The sequence below is a fragment of the Onthophagus taurus genome, chromosome 2, assembly GCF_036711975.1.
Source record: "Onthophagus taurus isolate NC chromosome 2, IU_Otau_3.0, whole genome shotgun sequence".
Taxonomy (NCBI): Eukaryota; Metazoa; Arthropoda; class Insecta; order Coleoptera; family Scarabaeidae; genus Onthophagus; species Onthophagus taurus.
Window position 1 is genome coordinate 2,647,379 of NC_091967.1, and position 20,360 is coordinate 2,667,738.

The 20,360-nt window shown below is 32.4% G+C and overlaps 3 protein-coding genes across 12 annotated transcripts in view; 1 reads left to right on the forward strand and 2 right to left on the reverse strand.

Annotated features, from left to right (window-relative positions):
• The window catches only part of LOC111419213 (Exchange protein directly activated by cAMP), a 44,781-nt gene extending 37,813 nt beyond the window's left edge, over positions 1 to 6,968 (forward strand). For 5 of the 6 annotated variants that reach the window (XM_071193881.1, XM_071193879.1, XM_071193880.1 and 2 more), the window contains 11 exons: positions 71 to 241; positions 295 to 481; positions 555 to 700; positions 753 to 897; positions 966 to 1,139; positions 1,451 to 2,004; positions 2,063 to 2,313; positions 2,366 to 2,478; positions 2,529 to 2,720; positions 5,630 to 5,979; positions 6,037 to 6,968. In XM_071193881.1, coding sequence (XP_071049982.1) covers positions 71 to 241; positions 295 to 481; positions 555 to 700; positions 753 to 897; positions 966 to 1,139; positions 1,451 to 2,004; positions 2,063 to 2,313; positions 2,366 to 2,478; positions 2,529 to 2,720; positions 5,630 to 5,979; positions 6,037 to 6,161 — 2,408 coding nt within the window. In that variant the 3' untranslated portion in view covers positions 6,162 to 6,968. The remainder of the gene's footprint in view (positions 1 to 70; positions 242 to 294; positions 482 to 554; positions 701 to 752; positions 898 to 965; positions 1,140 to 1,450; positions 2,005 to 2,062; positions 2,314 to 2,365; positions 2,479 to 2,528; positions 2,721 to 5,629; positions 5,980 to 6,036) is intronic. The other variant, XR_011639554.1, reaches the window with a different exon arrangement.
• A 2,907-nt stretch (positions 6,969 to 9,875) lies between these two features.
• Positions 9,876 to 11,366, reverse strand: LOC111419198 (E3 ubiquitin-protein ligase RNF34). The gene is made up of 5 exons (XM_023051976.2): positions 11,082 to 11,366; positions 10,747 to 11,021; positions 10,562 to 10,692; positions 10,296 to 10,509; positions 9,876 to 10,240 (listed from the first exon to the last, which is right to left on the reverse strand). The coding sequence occupies exons 1-5, from the start codon at positions 11,186 to 11,188 to the stop codon at positions 10,071 to 10,073; spliced, it is 897 nt and encodes a 298-aa protein (XP_022907744.1). The 5' UTR covers positions 11,189 to 11,366; the 3' UTR covers positions 9,876 to 10,070.
• A 1,505-nt stretch (positions 11,367 to 12,871) lies between these two features.
• LOC111419203 (sidekick cell adhesion molecule) overlaps positions 12,872 to 20,360 on the reverse strand; it is a 61,234-nt gene continuing 53,745 nt past the window's right edge. For all 5 annotated transcript variants that reach the window (XM_023051985.2, XM_071193878.1, XM_023051984.2 and 2 more), the window contains 3 exons: positions 19,682 to 20,002; positions 19,283 to 19,602; positions 12,872 to 14,262 (listed from right to left, as the gene is read on the reverse strand). In XM_023051985.2, the coding sequence (XP_022907753.1) occupies positions 14,020 to 14,262; positions 19,283 to 19,602; positions 19,682 to 20,002 (884 nt within the window). In that variant the 3' untranslated portion in view covers positions 12,872 to 14,019. The remainder of the gene's footprint in view (positions 14,263 to 19,282; positions 19,603 to 19,681; positions 20,003 to 20,360) is intronic.

Here is a 20,360-nt window from a genome sequence, read left to right on the forward strand (position 1 = left end):
TTTCGCCTCAAAAGACTTATTTTTGAAATAATAAATATTTTATTGAAGTATCTTTCTTTATTTTTTTAAGGTCAAAACACTTGTTTAAGAGATCGAAAACCGTCAGGAAGATTGGTTAGAAGATGTGCCCCAGGAAATGAACTGGTTGATTGGCTTTTAGAGCTGTCGAGTTGCGTCCATACGAGGGTTCAAGCGACGGGAATGTGGCAAGCTTTGTTAGAAGAAGGCGTTATAGCCCACGGTAAAAAAAGAAAACACTTTTCCAAAAAATCAAGTAAAAATTTTTTTAAACAGTTTCTAGGGAAAAACCGTTTAAAGATAAATGTTTCTTGTACCGTTTTTGGCAAGACGAAGACGGGTCATCGACTTGTTTACCAACATTAGATGACGTGGCAACTGCAGAGGATCACATTAGAGATTCTTTAGCTACTTTAATCAATCGGGGCCCAGATGCAATGTTAAGAATGATTTTGCGAAAACCGTACGTTTGTAAATTTGGTTGCATAACTTCATTAATTTAAATTTAAACTATTAATTAATTTTATTGTTTTTAGAAGTCACGAAAGAACAAGTGACGATTTAGAAACGATTTACGACGAATTATTGCACGTTCGAGCTTTAGCACATTTAACAAATTCAGTTAAAAAAGAATTAGCTGGAGTTATTATGTTTGAAAGTCATCCTAGACCAAGCACAGTTCGTAAGTTTAAATCAAATTTTTTTAAATTTTAATTAACTTTGGTTGTTATTAGTTTTCCATCAAGGCGATGAAGGAAAATCGTGGTTTATTATCTTAAGGGGATCCGTCGACGTCGTTATACACGGAAAAGGAACTGTAACGACTTTACATGAAGGCGACGATTTCGGAAAATTAGCTTTAATAAACGACGCTCCAAGGTAACTAAAACAACTTTAAATGTTATTATTGTTATTAATTTATTAAATATACGATTTTTATTTCATAGGGCGGCAACAATCGTTCTTCGCGAACATAATTGTCACTTTTTGCGTGTCGACAAAGAAGATTTCAATCGAATTTTAAGAGACGTCGAAGCAAACACCGTTCGCTTAAAAGAACACGGAAGAGACGTTTTGATTTTAGAAAAAATCTCTTCTCAATCGAAATTGGCTCATTTCAAGTAAATATAAAATTTTTTTTATAAGTTTTATCTATCAAATTTGACATTTCAAATAATTAACTGTCAGTTTGACGTTTAATCTTCCAATATCACACTTACACAGAGACGCCTTAAGACGAAAGTTTCTAGACATTTCATAAACATTAATATTTATTAGAATTGTTATTATTAGTGCCTATTAACAATATCGAATTTTTGTATTCATTTAAATATTATCATTTGAGCTATCCAACAAAAGATGGCGTTACTGTGAAATTAAAAATATGGCGCGTGTATTTAAACTTCTTTTTTAAATTGATTTTATTATTTAGATATACTGTAATGGCTGGAACTCCGCAAAAAATGTTAGAACATCTTTTAGAAACACGATTAGATGGAAAATCGGTAAATTATACGACAAACGATTTTATATCGACAACGCAAGATCCATTTATGGACGATTTTTTATTAACTCACATCATTTTTTTGCCGACTCACCGTTTAATCGATGAGTTAGAACGTTATTATCGGATGGAATCTTCGACGCAAGATCGCGATTTTATGTTATCATGCAAACGACGTGTCGTCCAATTCATTTATAAGTGGATATCGACGATACGACATCCGGTTTTCGAAGATGAATCGGTTACCGAGTTTTTAGAGGATCTCGCCAAAGACTTGGAATCGGATTTTTTGCATAATTCGGCGTTACAATCGGAAGCGTCTTTAATGCACCATGTTATGACTCAATTAAAGCGGTATAAAGATGAGCGGAAGTTACGAGAGGGGCAGAAATGGAAACTTCCTACTAATGGGCAACCAGTTAGTTTATTTACGGGTTGTGACCCAGGAAATAATCGAACTGTTATTATGCCGCAAGATGATAGTATGTTGAATCATTTTTAAGTTATTTTGAGGTATTTAATTTAACTCTTTTTTCATAGTAATTTTTAGGGTGTATTGTGCAGATCATACTTATTGTACTTTAAGATTACCAGTTGACGCATCTGCTGAGACTATAAAACTATTCGCGGCGGATAAATTACAAATGAGGCCGTGCGAAGAACTTTTATTGGTTGAGGTTAAATCAACTGGAGAAAGGGTAGTTTTTAAAGATAACGATATCAGTATTCCAACAGCTATTAGTATTAACAGTCGAATTTTTGTTACACCAAAAGATCATTTAGATGCTTTGGTAAGAATCAATATCAACTTTTTTGATATTGACTCAATCTTTTTTACTTTAGACTTGTATACCAGAACAAGAAGAAGCAACCCAAGGTGTTGATGGCGACTTGGAACTGTTTAGTACAAAAGAATTGGCTTATTATATGACTTTATTCGATTGGGATCTTTTTTGGTGATTATTTAAAATTAAAAAATTATATTTTTAGTTGTTTTGATTTTTAGGTGCGTTCATGAATACGAGTTGTTATATCACACGTTTGGAAGGCATCATTTTGCGCAAATAACGGCAAATCTCGACGTTCTTATTCGGCGATTCAACGAAATCCAATTTTGGGTTGTCACAGAGTTGTGTTTAACGTCCAATTTAAATAAACGTGTTGCTGTTTTAAGAAAATTTATCAAATTAGCTGCATAGTAAGACAAATTTATCATAGTTTTTAAATATCTGATATTTAATAGTGGTGGAACGGATAGTTAGTAAATATTCCACCATTTACAGGAATTAGTATCTCTTTTAGGTGTTGGACACTGCAGATAATAATCAAGTACTCATCATTGAGTACAACTTTATTTATATCAGGTTTATCTTTAGCAACCTCATTGTAACAATCCCAATACGATACATAAAATCTCTTGTTGCAGTTTCGTCTAGTTTCCCTCTCTTCGCTTGTAATTCATCATCACATTCATTACTAACAGAATTGTCGCTGTTATCACTTTCGATTATTAATTAAAGTATCCCCTTCTTAATGCAACAAGCCGTTTTGAATAATCGCTTTTAGTTTTTGAGAAATAAATTTTTGAAATGATCGGCAATTTTTCCGAATTTTCGCCGATTAAGGTTTAAAAATTCATATAAAATCTGCTTCTTGGAATATGAGAATGAAAATTTCCCAAAGTGCTAATAAAAGTGTCCTCTTTCCAATGAACCAAGCCGTTTTGACAAATAACTTTTAGTTTTTGAGAAAACAATATTTAAAGTTTTGATAAAATTTTCGATGTTGCAATTTTCATCGATAATTTTCAAAATTCGTTATAAAATTAATTTCTTGAAGGATTTTTGTGGAAATATTACCAATTATTAATTAAAGTATCCTCTTTTTAATGCAACAAGCCGTTTTGAATAATCGCTTTTAATTTTTGAGAAATAAATTTTTGAAATGATCGGCAATTTTTCCGAATTTTCGCCGATTAAGGTTTAAAAATTCGTATAAAATCCACTTCTTGGAATATGAGTATGAAAATTTCCCAAAGTGTTAATAAAAGTGTCCTCTTTCCAATGAACCAAGCCGTTTTGACAAATAACTTTTAGTTTTTGAGAAAACAATATTTAAAGTTTTGATAAAATTTTCGATGTTGCAATTTTCCTCGATAATTTTCAAAATTCGCTATAAAAATAATTTCTTGAAGGATTTTTGTGGAAATATTACCAATTATTAATTAAAGTATCCTCTTTTTAATGCAAAAAGCCGTTTTGAAAAATCACTTTTAGTTTTTGAGAAATAAATTTTTGAAATGATCGGCAATTTTTCCGAATTTTCGCCGATTAAGGTTTAAAAATTCGTATAAAATCCACTTCTTGGAATATGAGTATGAAAATTTCCCAAAGTGTTAATAAAAGTGTCCTCTTTCCAATGAACCAAGCCGTATTGACAAATAACTTTTAGTTTTTGAGAAAACAATATTTAAAGTTTTGATAAAATTTTCGATGTTGCAATTTTCATCGATAATTTTCAAAATTCGCTATAAAATTAATTTCTTGAAGGATTTTTGTGGAAATATTACCAATTATTAATTAAAGTATCCTCTTTTTAATGCAACAAGCCGTTTTGAATAATCGCTTTTAGTTTTTGAGAAATAAATTTTTGAAGTGATCGGCAATTTTTCCGAATTTTCGCCGATTAAGTTTTAAAAATTCGTATAAAATCCACTTTTTGGAATATGAGTATGAAAATTTCCCAAAGTGTTAATAAAAGTGTCCTCTTTCCAATGAACCAACACGTTTTGAAAAATAACTTTTAGTTTTTGAGAAAACAATATTTAAAGTTTTGATAAAAGCTTCGATGTTGCAATTTTCATCGATAATTTTCAAAATTCGCTATAAAATTAATTTCTTGAAGGATCTTTGTGGAAATATTACCAATTATTAATTAAAGTATCCTCTTTTTAATGCAACAAGCTGTTTTGGAAAATCGCTTTTAGTTTTTGAGAAATAAATTTTTGAAATGATCGGCAATTTTTCCGAATTTTCGCCGATTAAGTTTTAAAAATTCGTATAAAATCCACTTTTTGGAATATGAGTATGAAAATTTCCCAAAGTGCTAATAAGAGTGTCCTCTTTCCAATGAACCAAGCCGTTTTGACAAATAACTTTTAGTTTTTGAGAAAACAATATTTAAAGTTTTGATAAAAGCTTCGATGTTGCAATTTTCATCGATGATTTTCAAAATTCGCTATAAAATTAATTTCTTGAAGGATCTTTGTGGAAATATTACCAATTATTAATTAAAGTATCCTCTTTTTAATGCAACAAGTCGTTTTGAATAATCGCTTTTAGTTTTTGAGAAATAAATTTTTGAAATGATCACTGTCCGTTCCATCACTAATATTTAACACATTCTAATTATTTGTCATAATCTGATATTTCAACAAAAGTACAAAAATCATCATTGCACACGCTATGTAACACAACGTACTTGCCTTTATCCAATGATTTTAATCTCATAGGAGCCACTGTATTTCTAGCTCTATCTCTCTAGCTTTTTGGCTGATTCTTGTCGAATTAGCATCACTGAGTACCAAAACTAAGTCTCCTAAAAAAAAGTTGATTCTGTTCTCTCTCAATAGTACTTCGGCGGGGTTCTTTCTTTAGTTCTGGGAAACTTAACAAGGCTTTTCAATTTCTTGGATCACAACCAGGATCCTTGATTAATACTTGATTCGGTTATCTCGTACCCTCTTCATAAAAAATAGCAATCTTGCAGCTTAAGAACTGTTACCTTGGCAGCACAGCTGCCTCGTGTTCTGAATAACACAGTAACCATAGTTACGAAACTACTATGCAGTTGCGCTATCCCACATAAAATGCAACATAGCTTAATAGTACAGGCATTGGGTAAAGGAAGTTTTGCTTGGAAGAGTTTCCATCTTAAGAAACTCACGGCTAAACCGGGATGTTTCTGGTTCTAAGTCTTGTGTTAGTTCTACTAATAGTGGTAGTGTAAAACTAGAAGTAACACTAGACCTAGAAAATATCGGGTTTAGCCTTGCGTCTGAAAACGGTTAGTTTAAACTATCTGTATTAATGTGTTTTTTTATTTTAGTTGTAGAGAATATCAAAATTTAAACGCATTTTGCGCAATAGTAATGGGTTTAAGTAACGTGGCAATATCACGTTTATCATTAACTTGGGATAAATTGCCATCGAAATTCCGTAAAATGTACAGCGATTTCGAGGCGGTTATCGACCCAAGTAGAAATCATCGCGCTTACCGAGTAAGTGTTGGAAAATTGCAACCGCCGGTGGTTCCATTTGTTCCACTCTTATTAAAAGATATGACGTTTACGCACGAAGGCAACAAAACTTCGATGGAAGGTTTGGTAAATTTCGAAAAAATGCACATGTTAGCACAAACGATGAGAACGTTGCGGTTTTGTAGAAGTAGACATCTAGGTTGGTATTAAAATGAATTTATTAAAATCTTTAATACGAGTATTTTTTTTGTTGCAGTTTTAGAACCACCCTCACCAAAAAGTGAAGGTGAAATAAAATCGTACATTTCGTGTTTACGGGTAATAGACAATCAAAGAATCCTCACGAGCTTGTCGCAAAAATTGGAGCCGAGGAGGTCATAGTCAATACCGGTCACTTTTAGGCACAGTTTGGCCGAAACGTTTAATAAACTAACAGGACCAAGAAATTAGTAAGAAAATGATATAAACGAAAATTTAAAAAAGAAGAAAATCATTCTATTGTAGTTTTTAGCAACTACTATTAATTAAACAAATGAGATTCTTATGATACAATTATTATTTTTGTGTATGATGATCATTAATCGATTAAAAATGAAACTTTTTTGCTAGACAATCGTAAAAAATGTATAAGTGATGCAAAGAAATTTGAAAAAAAGATGGAAACGTAAATGTTAATGAAGGAAAAAGAACACTATGACCAGTAACTATGCACCAATTTTTTATGTTATTCTCAATAAGATTATTAAAAAAAATAAATAAATAATGTATACATTAAATTTATAGATTTAGGATCTACCCTTAAATTATGCTTCATTTTTTAAATTTGAAGGACGTTATCGTTTTAAGTATAACCTCAAATACAATTTCCTTGATTAACTGAAAATCCCTTGAAATTTTTCCAGTTTAAGAAATGAACATAATAAAAAAAGAAACCAAAGATAACCTTGTATATTCTGTGTATACTATCAACACTTTTTTGCTCTATACATAACTATTTATGAAATTTTAAGGAAAAAATATTACAACAAAACACTTTTCCTAGTGGATAATCAAAAAGACCATCTCACAAGGTCGTATCTTATCTAACTCCTTTTAGATAACAAATTCTTTATTCTATTTAATGTTATACTATTTTAGATTAAGTGAAAATCATCAAATGAAGTAATAAACTAAGCAATAATAGAGTAATTTTCATTTTTTTTTATCTAAATGTTATCCTAGACCATTTCCATTTCCAATTTCCATCAGGAATCAGATTTGTAAGATGAATAACAATCCCAAGATTGTAATTGTGGTTCCTTCTTGAAATTTTTTCCTCTCATTGAAATCTCAATGTAGTCTTACAGAATTCTGCAAGATAGCGGCGAGACGATAGCAACAAACCTACTAGAAAAGTAACAAACTTTTCTCCTTATGTTTCCACCTATTATCTTCGTTATCTAGAAAGAGAGCGAAAAACTAAGAACACGGTTGGAAAGCTCAGTCTTTTCTCTATCTAAAACCTCTATCTTTAACCACAGAAGAACTTCTCCCAATAATAATATCCCTATATATAGCTAGCTACAGCTTTAGCTATATACCCACTCTATGGAGGAAAGTAAAGGTGGTAGGCGTTCAAACGCGGACCCCAAGGCGTACAGACCAATTAGCCTAACTTCATTTCTCCTCAAAGGGATGGAAAAGGTAATCGATCAATACCTAAGGAATGGAGTGCTTCTCACAAATCCACTCCACCCTAGCCAACATGCTTACCAGAAAGCAAAATCAACAATTACCGCTCTCCATGCTTTGACTAGCACCTTAGAGGAGGCAATTGCAACCAAAGAGATAGCCCTTTGTGCTTTCATAGATATAGAGGGTGCGTTTGATAACACCTCATATGAATCCATAGAGCAGGCTTTAAACGTAAAAGACATACATCCGTCGACAATCAAGTGGTGTATAGCCATGTTGAAAAGTCGGCAGATCACAGCCAGTCTGGGAGGCGAGTCGCTAACTATAAAGGCGCTAAGAGGGTGTCCCCAAGGGGGAGTGCTATCACCTCTATTATGGTGCCTGGTAGTTAGATACAAGGGTATGCTGATGACCTGGTAATCACAATCCGAGGTAAATATGATTCAATCATAACTCAGCTAATGCAGAAAGCCCTACTACTCACCAGTACTTGGTGCAGAAGCAATGGGCTCAGCATCAATCCCAATAAAATCGAAATAGTCCCTTTCACTCGGAGAAGGAAGCTACAAATAAAAGCACCCTCCATTGAAAGCAGAACTATTAACCTCAAAACAGAAACTAAATACCTAGGGGTAATACTTGACAGTAAACTAAACTGGAACTCGCACTTAGATAAGGTGAGGAAAAAGGCCATCATGGCAAACCAGATCTGCCGCAGGCTCCTAGGAAGGAACTGGGGTCTCAAACCACGAATGGCTCATTGGGCCTACGTAGCAATAATCAGACAACATAAACAAAACATAAGACAGCTCAACAACAGCTGGCACAAATCCAGCGGTTAGCATGTCTTAACATAACGGGTGCAATGAGATCCTGTCCGACGGCTGCTTTGGAAGCCCTACTCGGTCTCACACCGCTCCACATATATATACAAAAGGAGGCAGCCTTAAGTGCCTTATCACTGAAAACAGTTTCTTCACTCAAGTTGATGCAGGGTAATCTCAGAGGACACCTCGAGATCCTCAAAGACCCATGTCTAAATCACCTGATTGAAATTAAAACGGACCTTATACCGACGGAATACAATTTCAACCAACCGTATAAGGTCATATTTAGTAGCAGGGATGATTGGGCCTCAACTAAAAAGAGGAGCCCTAGCCTGGTACACCGATGCTTCAAAGACAGTAAGATCTGGAGTAGGCATGGGCATCAGTGGACCAAATAGCCACATCAAATTGCCCCTCAGCTCGGTCTTAACAATTTTCCAAGCAGAAGTTCTTGCTATAAACTTCTGCACCGCTTTGAACCTACAGAAGGGACAAAAAGGTGCATCCATAAACATTTGCAAAGACAGTCGGGCCGCCTTAAAGGCAATTCAGGCCTACACGTGTGGCTCCGCACTGATCAGAGAGTGCACCAACAACCTGAGAGAACTCGCTAGGGGCAATGATGTTACCCTATGGTGGGTTCCAGGTCACAGCAACATTGAGGGCAATGAGAAGGCCGACAAGCTGGCCAAAGAGGCAGCAAACACGCCCTTCATTGGACCCCAACCTGGATGTGGACTACAAAAAAGCCACCTAAAACAAATAATCAACAACTGGGAGGCTTCAAAGATAGCCTTACGCTGGAAAGAACTTCCAGGTCACAGACAAGCGAAGAGTATGATAACTCCGTCGCAAAACAAAACCAAAGAGGTTTTATGCCTCAGCAAAGGGGATCTAAGAACGCTCTCAGGCTACCTAACCGGCCATGTGCCCCTAAAATACCACCTCTTCCACATTGGACAAGCTGAGGATCAAACTTGTCGACTATGCAACGACGAGTCAGAAACTGCTGAACATATACTGTGCAATTGCGTCGCCAGAGGACATCTAAGGCACAACGTCTTCGGTAAAACTCCCCTGTTACCTACCGACATAAAGGTTCAAGACCTCAGGACAATACTAAGGTTCATTAAGGACCTACATTTGCCCTAAACCTTTGGAGGGCTAAAGTTACAATAGATCTTATAGGTCGCGGTAACGAGAGGGGCCGCCCTCCTCAGCCCGGCAGCAATAATAATAATAATAATCTTTAACCACAAGGTTGGTTAAAGACAAAAACTACCACATGTCACAACAAAAAATTAGAAAAACCTACAATAACAATAAATTACAACACAACAATATATTAGGACAAGGCCCCACAACAGTTAAAGTCAACAACTCCAACCGAGCTGGTGTCTCTACTAATGGAACTTTCATAATTAAGAAAATAAATTAAAATCGAAATAATAACTTTAGATAATCTTAACAATTTTAACTTCGCCCCCAGATACACAAATCTCGCCAGTCTGCAAGATTACTATTTTTAAAGCATGTAAGTAGCAATATTTCAGTAATTAAATAAAACATATTGCATTAAATAAATTTGATAATCTTTTGTTTGAATTTCAAATATATCTTTAATTATTATAAAAAATAATTTAATTACAAACCTAATGTGATGTGTTTTTGTGATGAATTAAGTAAATATAAAGTGATTATAATCTATATAATATTAATAATAAATCTATTATAAGTAAACATTTAATATTACCATAAATTTTCATTAAATCTTAATTATTCTTTTTTGTTACACTTTAAATGTTCGAACAACTCTTATAATGTATTGCCTACAGATTGGACACTCTGCCAGTTGTTTTCCACAATCAATACATGTTGCAATGTGACCACATTCTAATAATACGCAATCCAAAGGAGCGTCCATACAAACTTTACAGCAATTTTCAAATGTATCACCATCTAAAAATATTTTTTTTATATTTAATGATTTAATAAATAAATTATATTAACTTACCATCCTTATTTTCTTTATCATTCTTCCATAAAGTAACAGCCAATTGTAATAAATCACTCTTTTCAACACAACCTTTATAATTAACACGATTTAATTGTAACAACTCCTTTAATTCTTTCACACTAAGATTATTTAATTCAATTTCTGATTCAAAATCAGAAAGTTTTGGGTATTTTTTTGTTGGTGGAGGAGTTGGTTCTTCCATAGGGGGGGCCTAAAAAATGTGTTTATTAATAAAAAATTATTATTTTTTTAAATATATTTACCGAGGGGTGCTGATTGTCCTGAGGGGAAGAATGTGCGGTAAAAACATTTTCTGGAATATTTTGTTCTTGTGGTGAAGATTGATTTTGAGTCAATAAATTTCTTGTTTGATTTATTGCAGCCTCCGCATTCGCTTTAATTTTAATTAATTATGATTTTAATTTATAAAAAAATTTTTGTAACATACTTTTTATATTGCTTAAATAACATTGCGATCTTGCAGCTAAATTAGGTACCGATCCGCTTAAGTTCAAAAATTTAACTTTATGATTTTTTTTATATTGAACGGGAATGTGATATCGTATAAATAAATCCACCAAATCTCCCTTTTCGACCAAACCATGAGTAGGAACATGATGCTTATTTAAATAACTTTGTAAATCCCTCGATTTTAATTCCATTAAAGCGTCCCGAACTGAAGGTCTTTGTACCAATATAAAACAGACTTCACAAAAAAAACACCTTCAACAACAAAAAATATAAGGTTAAGTATTTTTCATTGTATACCAAACAATTTCTAACCCATCGAATTTCTTTAAACATTTCGAACAGAAACTTTCTTCGCATTCTGCACATTTTAACTTCCAATTTAAGAGATTAAAATCGCCCTTACACTTTCCACACGGCATTGTTGCAATATAGCATATAAAATTAACGAATTTTAAAATAAGTAGGTTTGGTATCTTATCATGTAAAAAAAAGGGGCGTTTTTATTCACATTGTGTTGATTATTATAAAGTTTTTTTGATTTCGTTACTCATCATGATTATTAAACGTCACATTTGACAGTTCATCGACATTAAACTGGAAAACCCACAGAATACCAAACAAACTATACGGTTGTGCTGCCACCTATCATTAAATTTATTACCTAAATAGAATAAATAGATTTAGTTTAGAGAATTTTAAGGCTTTAAACTATTAATATGCGTTATATGTCAGTATTGATTAAAAAAAAATATATAATATAAAGCGAAATATTAACGGCTGTATAATTTTATTATTGTTAGGTTATCCAACTTCACTCGGTTACCATGGTGATTAAGATCCAAATTGCAGTTGCTTGTCAAAATTGAATTTACGTTTTCTTGAGGAAAAAGTCTTATTTAATTGGTTTAAAACGCTGTATGGTAAAGCTGCAAAAATATTTTTAGATCAATTAATTAATAACAAATATGTTAAAATTGAGATTGACATTTTAAATCTGAAGTTAGTTATCATATAATAGACAAATGGACAACTTCATGCTGTTCTTTCATGATATATTTCTTTATTAAAAAACCTTTAAAATGAGTTCAAACATGACGCACTTATCTCAAAAAACAAAAAAGTTTGAATAAAAACACGTTAAACCTCAAGTTAGCAACAATGAAGATAGCAATTTAATTATTAAATATTAATACCAACCTTAATTTTTAGTTTTTTTGTTGTATTTTTGTTTTTCTGATATATTTTAAGACATTTTATAAAAATTAAGAATTTGTCAAAATGACATTGACATTTCAAACCGGAAGTTGCTTATAGTATATCTCGACTAATAATTGAATTAAACGTATCATTGAACTAGAACTAGTTTTGTCGTGCATCTTTTAAGAAAAGGTTTGACGTTTCGGATGCCATGTTGCAACCTTCTTCAGAAACTGGTTTCTATTGTTAGTTCTAGTTTTAGTTCTAATTTTAGTTCAATTAACTTCGGCCGTGAAAGCCTTCGTACTTAATAAACGTATCATGTTTCGACTTATTTTAAAGGATTTTTCACGACGATTACAAATATATCAAAATTGACGTTGACATTTGTAACCGAAAATTGACCATAACTTCATTAATATTGAAGATAAATATGTCGTATTTGTACTCATTTTAAAGGATTTTTAATGAAGATTACAAATGTCAAAATTGAGGTTGACATTTTAAATCTGAAGTCAGTTATCATATAATAGACAAATGGACAACTTCATAGTGTTCTTTCATGATGTATTCTTTATTAAAAAGAACCATTAAAATGAGTCCAAACATGATGTTGCTAGATATTACCATGTTGTATATTTTTATTGCACTAAAACTAGAAGGTCCTAGTTCTAGGTCTAGTGTTAGTTCTAGTTTTAATTATTAGTAAGGGTTAAATTGTTGCCTGTAAATACCCGGTATAATAGAAATGGCGGTTATTTTAAGTCAACAAACACTTACTTTGTTTAGGTCAAAAAATGTAAACAAAGTATATAACCTAGACCTAGAAAGTTTGGGGTTTAGCCAAGTTAAACAGGCTTTTATTAAAAGGTTAAGTCATAGTTATAAATAAATAAATTTTTAAGTAGAATCACAGATTGTTTATTGAAAACAAAATAATTTTTTTAAAATAAATTACAATTGGAAAAGAATTCATTAAATTAAGTAAAAAATAAAAAAATATAACATAGTTTCAGGCAGTGTAAGTCTGTTAATTTTTTCTTCACTACTTATTACAATTTTATTATTACTTATTACGTTGTCGGTACATTAAAAATTATGTTACGCTTAAATATTAAATATTACATATATATAAATTATAAATAAAACGAGCGATCTACAAAGTTTACAGATTATCTTCCTAAGAACGAAGCGTGGCAGCACCTTCACCCAAAACCTCTCCCTTAGAAAAATAACCTATATTTCTTCTATTTTCATTATTAAAAGTGGGGTTTGTTTGTTTAAGAAATGCTTTAAGAAAAATCGTAAGAAATTTGAGCTTAAGTAGGTTGTTTTAGGTATTATATATTATTTAGATCGAGATAGAAAAGATGATTTCTTTATAGGAACGATTGGAAAATAGAAAACTACGCTTTTCTTTCTAATTCTTTTTTGTATCTTCCTAAATACTAACCGCTATAAGATTATATACAAAACTCTATCATAATATGAAAGTATTTACACGTGATAATATAGATCTTAACTTTTTTTATTAAAAAGTCTTTTATATTTCATCATTTTTTAATTAAAATTTAAGTCTTCAAACATTTTTAACCTAAATAATTTTATTTATTCAATTTATAAATCACATTTTCAATAATAATTAACGTTTCAATACACGCGCACCAATATATTGTTGTTTGAAGAGGCACAGCTAAACTAGATTTATCTAGCGTTAGAGACGTATGGCTAAACCCAAATGCTTGTAGTTCTAGATCTAATGCTAGTTCTAGTAACAGTGCTAGTGTAAAACTGAACTACCACTAGACCTAGAACTAGAAAGTTTCGGGTATAGCCATGTGTCTGAAAACTTTATTAGTTCTAAGAGTCTTAAGAGATTTAATACACAAAAATAAATAATAAAATTGGTATAACCGGCGCCACTTTAGTCCATTGATAGTTTGTATTGGCGCGTGTATTGGAAGGTTAAACTATTATATATTTTTTAGTTGATTAAATCATAATTATTCTTTACTCAATAATTAAGGTTAAATCGTTTTTTCTAACTAATTATTTAAACGAACGATGAAAATCCGGGTAAAGGCGCTCGAGATCGTGCCATATTATTCATTATAATTTGACCACCGTTCAAACTTACAACTGCACTTCCTTCCGGTTCGGAATCCGTGTAACTTGAATAATTACGAACCGGTTTTTGACGCTTCCATGACTGTCGAAGCGTATCATTAACGTTCGCGTAATGATTTACAAATGAGTGAGGATCTGATCGGACGCTTTCATTTTCACTTTCAGAGCCCTAAAAAACACATTCAAAATGAATACATTTTGTAAATGGAAATCAAGGTGCTATCATCATGCTTATGAAAATAAATTTAACTCATTCAACTTCAAACCATCTAAAATGCCAGTTATATCTAAAAGTACTTTCAAATTCTACAAAAATACGTGATTTTAAATGATAATAATGATGATGATTGTAAACAATTGTCATAACAAAGTGTTTGGGAAATTAGTATAATTAAATTTTGTTGTTGGTGCAATAAACGTTACTTACTTTGCGCTTATAACTGATATTTCAGATTGCTAAGTTCATGGAAAGAACATTTACCAAAAATTAACCTAACATTAACTAAATTATGTTAAATACAATTTATCTCATATAACACCAACTACACTCAACCCCGTTATATGCTTTTTTTACTATTTCAATACATACCGGGAATTTTATATAACTCGTAATATATGAATGCATTAACCATAGTTATGACACTACTATGCACCACATAAAATGCAACATATCTTAGTACAGGCAGTTTTGCAAAACACCTCCAAAAAGCTGAGTTGTTTAATAGCGATTTTAAGGAAAAGTCTTTAGAAGCAATAGAAAATGAAGAAGAGAGTTTTATTATACTTCAAAAAACTCACATTCCGATTCAGTGGCTTCTTCAGAGCCACTGAAACGGAGGAGGTATTCTGAGGAAGATTTTTGATATTTTTTACGTGTTATTAAAAATTGTTTTGTTTATTTTGTTTGATAAAAGTGTTTCCTCGCCTTCTTTTAAATAATAAAAAGTTTTGAATGTTATTGGATCCTTTCTCCAACCTCTCCCTCAATTAAATATGCATTCACATATCTCCTTCTTGCACCACAATTTGTTTTTTTACTATGATTTCACAATATATTGAAAAACTGACATTTGCTCAGAAATAATTGTCATTCTTATTTATACAAATCAAATCATCACTTTAAATACAAACATGAAATTAAAAAAGTTTTTTGCCTTTACTGAACTATTTACATATTGTAACTTATCTCATTCTTGCACCAGGCTCTTCAATTGCATTATGGCAATTTACAGTTAGCAACACAGTTAGGAACCAAAATGTTTGGGGTCGGTATAAGGTCCGCCCATCACTGTGACGTGAATACTTAGGTTGTATGTATGTAGTTTCATGTGAGGTTGGTTAAACCACAGGTGGTATAACCAAAGCACTTGGGCCCCAACGGTCCCTTTGTACATCCTCACGGTTTAGTTCGGCCATGTGTAGGTCTATTTGGAGGAGTGAAAGATGTTCGAAAATGGCATCCGATCAGGCTGATACCGCTTCTCGCCTCGCCTTCAACCGGGCTGGTACTCCAACGCCCAGCAATTTGAAGACGACCCCCAAGCCGGGCTGGTACTCCAACGCCCAGAAACTTGGGTGCATGGCTGAATACCGCTCGAAGAGCGCAGACGCGCTTTCAACCCGTTTTTAAGTTCACAACCTCCAACTACACATGTATCTGACGACAACCAGAGATGTTAGACTGGTTGCCGGGACCGACGGCTTAACGTCCCCTCCGAAGGACGGGGAGGCGACTCGGCGTGTATTCACTGGGAATCGAACCCAGGACGCCGGCGTGGTAGCCCGAGAGCTTACCACGGGGGTTTCAAAACAAAACTGACCTATCCCAACATTCTTCACGCTTTAATTGGAGTTTCTTCGCGCTTTAATTGGAGTTGCAAAAGAAAACTACCTGTCTTAACATTCCTTCACGCTATAATTAGAGGTTCAAAACAAAACTGACCTATCCCAACATTCTTCACGCTTTAATTAGGGTTTCTTCACGCTTTAATTGGAGTTGCAAAAGAAAACTACCTGTCTTAACATTCCTTCACGCTATAATTAGGGTCTCAAAACAAAACTGACCTATCCTAACATTCCTTCACGCTTTAATTGGAGTTTAAGAAGGAAACTACCTGTCTTAACATTCCTTCACGCTATAATTAGAGGATCAAAACAAAACTGACCTATCCCAACATTCTTCACGCTTTAATTGGAGTTTAAAAAGGAAACTACCTGTCTTAACATTCCTTCACGCTATAATTAGGGTTTCAAAACAAAACTGACCTATCATAACATTCCTTCACGCTTTAATTGGAGTTGCAAAATAAAACTACCTGTCTTCACATTCCTTCACGCTATAATTATGGTTTCAAAACAAAACTAACCTAACCTAACATTCTTTCCCCTGAATGATTAACAGTTCAAAAGAAAACTGACTTTGTAACATTTCCGGGAATCGCGGTTCTGAAGACGCACGGCTAAACCCGAATATTTCTAGGTCTAAGTCTAGTGTTAGTTCAATAAAAATATGCAACGTGGACAGTCACTAGAACTAACATTAGATCTACAACTAGAAACATTCAGAAATGTCGCATTTTATGTGGGACAAAGTAAGAAGGTACTCCCTGGTTTCTATGGAAATATATTTTTGTATATTGCATTTTAAGGTGATATTAACTATACAGGATGATTTATAACATACGGAGCAGACTAAAAAGGTAGGGGCCAAATTGAAGATATTTTCTTAATAATGTTTTGACCACAACTTAATAATCACAAAGATATAGAACGTTAAAGTTCAACTAATGGCTGAGCATTTGTTCCCACATTTCGGGGTTACTTAAACAATGCATAATTAACAAAAATAATAAAATCTTGGTAATATAGCAGTTACAGCTATTTAAAAATTAGAGGTAACAATGGTTTTTTTGCACTTTTACTGGTTATTAAAAAATCTTGTATTAAATATAATACGTCTCTTTATTTACATGTTTCGCCTGTCCTAGCAGGCATCTTCAGAATAGAGAGTAAGGTACAAGTTGAAAATAAAATTTTGAACAGTGGAAACTATTATATTGTTGAACTAATGACAAAATTCTTTTTAAAAATCACAAAAGGGGCGGATTTTAACAATATAACACTTTTATATCTTAACAACTGGTTAACAACCAGTTGTTAAGACATTCTCGACACGTTACCATGACATTTTGTAAAAATTGCTTTATCGAAAAAATCCGCCCCTTTTGTGATTTTTAAACAGAATTTTGTCATTAGTTCAACAATATAATAGTCTTATAATATATATATTATATCTTACAATATAATAGTTTTAGTCATCTCTAAAATCCGCCCCTTTTGTGATTTTTAAACAGAATTTTGTCATTAGTTCAACAATATAATAGTTTCCACTGTTCAAAATTTTATTTTCAACTTGTACCTTACTCTCTATTCTGAAGATGCCTGCTAGGACAGGCGAAACATGTAAATAAAGAGACGTATTATATTTAATACAAGATTTTTTAATAACCAGTAAAAGTGCAAAAAAACCATTGTTACCTCTAAATTAAAAAATTGGTTAAAAAAATGGACTACAACATCAACTTCGACTACATTTAAAAATTAGTTAAAATGCTCAAAAACTGGTATTTTTTTGTTGAGAACCGCTGATATAGTAGAAACCACGAGAGCTGGCAGTGACAGATCGCTTAAAAATGGTATGAATCAAGATATGGACGTACGACTTAGATTATTTCACCACATACATTTAAATGTAGGTTATGTTAGTAATGGAGGTTATATGTCAAATATTGTCAAAGATATTATTTAATGATTTTCCTTTCAAAGAAAACATTTTCGGGTTATGAAAACAAAAGGTCTACTATATAGTAGACGCCACGAAAGCTGGCAGTAAATCATCGTTTTCCGCTCTTACAAATGCCATACGTAGTTCACAAATCGCTAGAGAGTAATGTGTGTTAGAAAGAGATAGCATTAGTTTTATATGTCTGCTGTACAATTCAAATGGCCACGTCGAAAAACTACCTCTGTTCTTCTAGGGATGTAACTCTATAATTATAACCTCAAATCGAAACGTCTTGTGAGCGTTGTCATGAATCTGTTAGTATTTTGACAAGCCGAAAATGTTTTCTTTGAAAGGAAAATCATTAAATTAATATCTTTGACATATAACCTCCATTACTAACATAACCTACATTTAAATGTATGTGGTGAAATAATCTAAGTCGTACGTCCATATCTTGATTCATACCATTTTTAAGCGATCTGTCACTGCCAGCTCTCGTGGTTTCTACTATAATTCTAGTTTTAGTACAATAAAAATATGCAATGTAGACTGTCACCAGAACTAACATTAGATCTACAACTAGAAACATTCAGAAATGTCGCATTTTATGTGGGACAAAGTAAGAAGGTACTCCCTGGTTTCTATGGAAATATATTTTTGTATATTGCATTTTAAGGTGAAATTCACTATACAGGGTGATTATAACATACAGAGCATTCGGGGTTACTTAAACAATGCATAATTAACAAAAATAATAAAATCTTGGTAATATAGCAGTTAAGGCTATTTAAAAATTAGTTAAAATGCTCAAAAACTGGTATTTTTTTGTTGAGAACCGCTGATACCATGTTTTTATTGCTACCAATCTAGTTGCTTGGGTTACTTAGCAGCGGACATGTTTTTTAACGTCAAAATTAAACATCTATTATTTAAATTAAATTAATATTAAAAAAAATAATTTAAATTATTTATTAATTATTAAATTTAACATCTATTACTTATTACTTAAACTACTGAAACAATAAATTGTCTACATTTACAGCTCCTTCAAAAATAAGGACGACATTGACAAATATTCTTATTGTTCTTCACTCAATATAAGCGGTTCTCAAAAATGGACATTAAATTATTAAAAAAAAAATTAACATGCGATATCTATGTATCTATTAAGTTTTTAATAAAACATTATTAAGCAAATCTTTTCAGTTTGGCCCCTAGTACCTACCCTTTTAGTCTGCTCCTAATGTTATAAATCACCCTGTATAAACAAATCACTTCAATTCATTGTTTACCATTGTGTTGGTTATTATTTTTTTAAACTAAATACTGAGATAAATTGTAATTTAAATGGAACCCATTTTTATTCTTCTATTCAATAATTATTAATTTAACTAAAATAATTTACCTGTGAGTCACTCGAACTTATTTCTGAAGGTTTCTCAGTAACACTACTATCATCAGGATTCTCATCATAACCTTTCAAACTTTCCTCGTCGGAGTGATACGCTACTGAAGCTGGTGAAGGTCTCGGGGGGCTCTTCCCCAAAACAGGAGGCTGTTGATGATGTTGAACCGGTTTTCGCGCCAAAGTACTTCTTTTACTCAAAGTTCCCAAACCGCTTAAGTTACCACCTCCGTGACGTGATCGATACAATTCCATCGCTAATTCTTGACGATCATCCATTGACATCGCCATTGATTCTTCTAACGTTTTTTGAGCTTCTTCTATTAGTTTTATTAATAAAAAGAAGAAAGAAATTATTAAAATATTACATAATTTAATTTTAAACAAAATTTTACTTACGTTTATATTTGTAACTTTTACTTTTGACGCATAATATAGCAATAACCGTAATTATAATAATAATAGAAACAGCAGCTAACGCAACCATAAACCAAGTTTGTCGATAAAAAGATTTATGCTGCCTATAACCATATTCTAAATAAAGCTTCGAAGGGATTAAAACGGCTTCATCTGAATACGCGGGGTAACTAATTCCAAATTTATTATAAGGAATGACCCGGAAATTGTACATGGTCGATGGCAATAAATTCTGATAAGAAATTGTAAAATCTTGTAAAGGACCGTTTGTTGTTTTTACAACTGTTTGCCAACGCAGATCATCTAAAAAAAAAAACATAAATCTATAAATAAAATATATTGAAAAAAATGTTTTTGTAATTCACGACGGTAATGAAAGCAATAACAGTACTCAAACGGGCTATAATAAGATTTTAGTAACATTTTATGGAACCAGTTGAAGTTGGTGCCATTGGGTCATTAATTTTTCTAGTTGTCAATGTGACAATGTTTGTCTAACACGTTCTTAGCATCGAATATAAGGTCCACAATGATGAGGACATTGAACTCTGAGCAATTTTTCTTATTTTGGGAGGTGTACATGAAACATTTTTGTCAGGTGAATACATTTTGTGTTTTGACAGTTTCTAATTGTCAATTCAAATTTCTATTTTCAAGTGTT